The sequence below is a fragment of the Phalaenopsis equestris genome, unplaced genomic scaffold (assembly GCF_001263595.1).
Source record: "Phalaenopsis equestris unplaced genomic scaffold, ASM126359v1 Scaffold001125, whole genome shotgun sequence".
In the NCBI taxonomy this organism is placed as follows: Eukaryota; Viridiplantae; Streptophyta; class Magnoliopsida; order Asparagales; family Orchidaceae; genus Phalaenopsis; species Phalaenopsis equestris.
This window is the reverse complement of record NW_018165564.1, coordinates 1-2394: the sequence shown is the minus strand read 5'-3', so window position 1 is coordinate 2394 and position 2394 is coordinate 1. Positions and strand designations below refer to the sequence as shown.

General features: G+C 39.4%; 1 protein-coding gene across 1 annotated transcript; it reads right to left on the bottom strand.

The window, feature by feature from the left end:
• Positions 1-686: 686 nt before the first annotated feature.
• Positions 687-2055, bottom strand: LOC110033294 (probable CCR4-associated factor 1 homolog 11). The gene has a single exon (XM_020737221.1). The coding sequence runs from the start codon at positions 2050-2052 to the stop codon at positions 961-963; it is 1092 nt and encodes a 363-aa protein (XP_020592880.1). The 5' UTR covers positions 2053-2055; the 3' UTR covers positions 687-960.
• Positions 2056-2394: the final 339 nt, after the last annotated feature.

The window sequence follows — 2394 nt, the reverse complement described above, 5'->3', positions numbered from 1 at the left end:
TATATATATTTAAATACAATATTTTTAGTCTACTTCAAGCCGAACAAAATATTATAAAGTCTTCGTTTATTTTACACTGATCCAAACAACTCAAAGTATTTCTAACACATTGTAAAAAGAGTACTGTACAAACTTTTTACATTGCATTTCATTTTCAATAAACCAAACAACTAGAATTAAACACATTACATTGTTTCTAAACTCTTGTGCAAAAACACCTAATTGCTCATACTAGGCCTCCTTGTTTCATTCAACTCTATTTTTTAGTATGATTTTTATTTATTAAAAAACTTTCTATGATCCAAAACAATTGCTTTTGGATATTTTTAGCTTGACAAGTACAAATCCTTTAAACCTACAATGTAACTAGATGGCACATCATTGCACACCAAAGAAACAAAAACTCCTCCTAATTCACCTTAAAGATTTTGTACACCAATCCTTTCAAAGATAGTTTTGGTTAACATTATCATTGTCATCCAAATTCAAAGAATTACTCCAAATGAACTGTTTTAAATTTGAGTCATTTACATACACAACATGTAATTCTTATTATTTACCTATCTCACACCTAAATTTTCATATTTACACTCATCATAGTCAAATATGTAAATATCACATAAAAAATAATACTACTCACACTTTTAAAAACTGAAATACATTATTTTGTGCATACATTGAAAACACCAAAGTGTTATATAGATGTAAATATGAAAGTGCGGATGTGAGACATGTAAATATGCGAGACATGTAGAATTGTGTGCCAAGTATGTAAATTTCCCGTTAAATTTCTGTCATGCTCTTAAGTTTGTTCTTCACTTCTTGAAACTCAATATGTTTTGCTTTCAAATTTTCAAACCGTAAAAATTTACCATTTATGAAGATGAATAAATAGATTAACTTGAATGATACAATTGGACATCAAAACAAGCAATTTCGCCTAAAAAACCTAAACATTACTTACAGGAGTTCCAAGCCATGGAGAACTCCTGCGTACTTATCTGCTCTATTCTTCACAAACAAGTCTTTTCTCAACTTGAGGAATGTGTGGAGAGTCAGCAGACTATCTGATCCCGCCTGATGGCATCTTCCAACCGCACGATCTACTCTAAGGGTTTTCGCCACTCTATCAAGGCCACCATATAACCCATCGCAGTATCTTATCATATGCTTTACGTCGAACACCTTATCTCCAAAGAACATACGGACCAGACCCAGAAATTCTTCCATGGTTCTCGGCAACTTGCGATTAGTTAGCATTTTGATCAGATACCCAAAATCATACACGCTGTGAAATGTCACCCAACTGACGATGGAATCGTTGCAGAGCAATCCCGACGACATGAGCAGTTCAGCGAAGTGGCGTGAGTCGATGCCCTTTGTCCTGTTCTTCTCGAAATCGATCCCGTTGTCCCGAAGCAATTCGATGGATTCGATCGCGTAGTCGTCGCGGAAGATGTCGAAATCGCGGAAATTGAACTCCCAGATAAAGCGAGCGCCCTCAATACCGAGATTCGGGAGGTTTCCTTCGGCGTCAGAGAGAGCGAGGCCGACCTGGATGAGGTGAAGCGAGTCGACGTTGGCCTTGAGTAAGGCGTAGCGGTCGGATGGGGTGAGGAGGTGGTGATGGCAACGAGAACGATGCACGACGCCGGGAAACTCCGTGTCCATGGCGGCGATGGGGAACCGTTCTGCGCACTCGCGGATGAGATCAAACTCTGCCTCCAGATTCTCCGCCCATACTCGCCGGATACTGGTATTTTGCTCCATCGAAGTCGGCGACAGTGGTTTTTCTTGTTCGATCAATGACATCGCCTCCGATTTCCGCCGACTGGGGAGGTTTTGTTCTTTCTCTTTTGGTGAGGTCCCGTTGGGGTTGAATGGGCAAAGGGAACTCCGTTTTAAAGGGTCTCGGACGGTTCTGGGAAGCAAGCAAGAAGACGGGGACGGTCTTCGTTTTGTTAAATAACACGTCTGAATTCTGGCGTGGTGGACCGAGTCCGCCCATATGGCGGACAATGAAGCCGGACAAGGGTTTCCGGGAATAGTCATGTGAAATGCATGCGGGAATCAAAATAAAATAAATAAATTATAACATGCGTATAACTATGGGGAGCAAGTTGACTGATGTGGGAGTCGGGATGTGGGATGGTGGAAATCACAACTGGTTGAATTTAGTCAAAATAATAATTTAATTTTTATTTCATCTGCAATTAGTGTTGATGTCAAAATTGTCCTTCCAAACAAATCCAAGAAATAGTTGGATATTTATTTGTCAATGAATTAGCTTTTTAACTGTGAAAAAGGCACTCATAATTATAGACGAGGGGGATACAAGAAGTAAAATTAACTATTTGGCTATGTTCTAGAGAAGCACTACAGGCTGGTTTAGTC